The 2088-nt window shown below is 43.4% G+C and overlaps 1 protein-coding gene across 2 annotated transcripts in view; it reads right to left on the reverse strand.

Annotated features, from left to right (window-relative positions):
• Window positions 1-1621, reverse strand: part of mtor (mechanistic target of rapamycin kinase) — an 82784-nt gene extending 81163 nt beyond the window's left edge. For both annotated transcript variants that reach the window (XM_024292199.1, XM_024292198.2), the window contains exons 1-4: window positions 1454-1621; window positions 812-948; window positions 632-740; window positions 314-546 (exon numbers count right to left, since the gene is read on the reverse strand). In XM_024292199.1, the coding sequence (XP_024147967.1) occupies window positions 314-546; window positions 632-740; window positions 812-940 (471 nt within the window). In that variant the 5' untranslated portion in view covers window positions 941-948; window positions 1454-1621. The remainder of the gene's footprint in view (window positions 1-313; window positions 547-631; window positions 741-811; window positions 949-1453) is intronic.
• Between the last annotated feature and the right edge of the window lie 467 nt (window positions 1622-2088).

The raw sequence follows: 2088 nt of genomic DNA on the forward strand, positions 1-2088 counted from the left end.
TGTATAGAAATCCAACTTCATATTGAGATCTGATGTATCTAATGTGTTTCTTTAAAGTGCTCCTTTAATTTTTGTGAGCAGTATATTTTCCTTCTTGTTTTATCCAGTTTTTTATGTGGTTCTGACATTTGTTGTTTGGGATTCTTTCTGGAAAAAGCATCATAGAAATAAACTTTCCTAAGTTACACTCCAGACTTTCAAATTGTAACTCGTGGAAACTTAAGTGAAGCTCAAAAGTGCTTAAGGACAGTTTCAAGATGGAGAACAATCTGTTTACACAACAAACAGTCCGTGTGGTCTGCCCATGACTCACAGCCGCATGGCGTCTGCCTTCGTTCCTGTCGGCCCCCAGCCACTCTAGAGCTCTCTTCACTTCAAACTCCACATATTCAGCGGTGAAGGTGTCTCCAGCCATGGATAGGTGCCCCATCGCTTTGGAAGCCATCTCCATCACCACAGGATCGCTGGAAGGCAGAAGGTTGCGGAGGTAGTTGGCAAAGCGACTGATCCGGGTGGCATTTCCTCCCTCAACGCCAATGAGACTCACTGGAACACAAATTTAACACAAACAGCATAAAGCAGAAATACACACAACAGACATGAGTGGTTGTAGCTTGTGACTGGAGCCTACCAATAGCAAGTATCCCTCCTTTCTTTTCATTGACATCAGAGCTGGACACCAGCTCAAATATGTGGTGGTTTAACTCGTCGTAGAAGGTCGTGGCTTCATCTTGGCTGAGCTGAAGCAGAAGACCAAAGGATGAAGTTCAACAGTTTTACAGGTGTAAGGGGCAGGAGCAGCATCAGGTACCTCTCTGAGCTCCGTGGTCACGTAATGCTGCAGATCTTTGGCAGACTTTGCTCGGGTGTCTTCATTTCGACTCTTCAGACCGCTGATAAACTGCTGCAACACTGTGGCTGTGCCTGACATGATCACCATGGTGACAGCTGGGAAGACAACCACAGCCATCAATGTTACACCAATGAGTTTAGGAGAAGCAGAAACAACTAGGAACACCCCGTCAATAAGAGAATGAAGAAACAATGAAAGGACGAACAAACCATAACCACCACCTGCATCATAAACTATGGAATAACACAGTTTAGTAGGCACGAATCCCAGAGGACCAACAATATTCAAGTTTCAGTCCAGCAGACCACATCTGGTGACTTGTTGTTGACGTTTCCCCCGCTAGCTAACAACTGGTTAGCAACTGGGGGCTTTAGTTTAACATTTGAGATTGCCACTTACAAAATGCTACATGAAGAAATCTTCATTTAATTAAGAAGTTCCAACCGGACATGTTCAGGGTCAGAACATTAATTTGAGCCATTAGAATCTCAGGATTTGCTATTTCCTGCGTTCAACTACAGTTAGAGTTACCCAGAGCTAACGTTTAGTTAGCTCGTCCAGCGAGCAGACGGTCACGAGATAAATTGGGTAATAACGAACCTGTTTGTGTTAATAGGATGTCGACGTTTGTGTTATCCTGTTAATGCGTAATGTTTGTCATAGTTCCAACACTTGGAAGGCTGCACTCGCACGGCTAGCCGGGATGAGCAGGAAGGACGCTGTTAGCTTCACAAGCACTTGCCTGCGCAGTACACGCACTGCGCAGGATGGCTCTGAACTCGGCTGGGATGTTCTTAAACCACGTGACATTATTGAAGCTAGTCTGCAGTACCTGCGATCATCCAATGAGAGCGCTCTCAGTCAGATGCAAACTGCCAATGGATACAAAATCTTTTTTATTTTGAAAGTTAATTATTCCAAAGTAATGAGATACATAAAATCCACGCTGTCATTTAATGAAAAATCTTCTGGACCATGGAATTAAAAAAAAGAGAGAATGGAAAATTCTGACTTCAATCTCAGAATTCTGACTATGATCTCGGAATTCTGAGATTAAAGTCAAAGTTTTCCATGACCTCTTTTTTATTTTTTCTTTCCATCCTCTTCTTTCCATCTGAAAAACTATCATTATATTAATACATTTTTTGTTATTTGTTATTGGGATCACAAATAAGTGGGCTGCACGGTGGCGCTCTTGCCTCACAGCGAGAAGGCCCCGGTTCGACTCCCGGCTG

Source organism: Oryzias melastigma, linkage group LG7, assembly GCF_002922805.2.
Source record: "Oryzias melastigma strain HK-1 linkage group LG7, ASM292280v2, whole genome shotgun sequence".
In the NCBI taxonomy this organism is placed as follows: domain Eukaryota; kingdom Metazoa; phylum Chordata; class Actinopteri; order Beloniformes; family Adrianichthyidae; genus Oryzias; species Oryzias melastigma.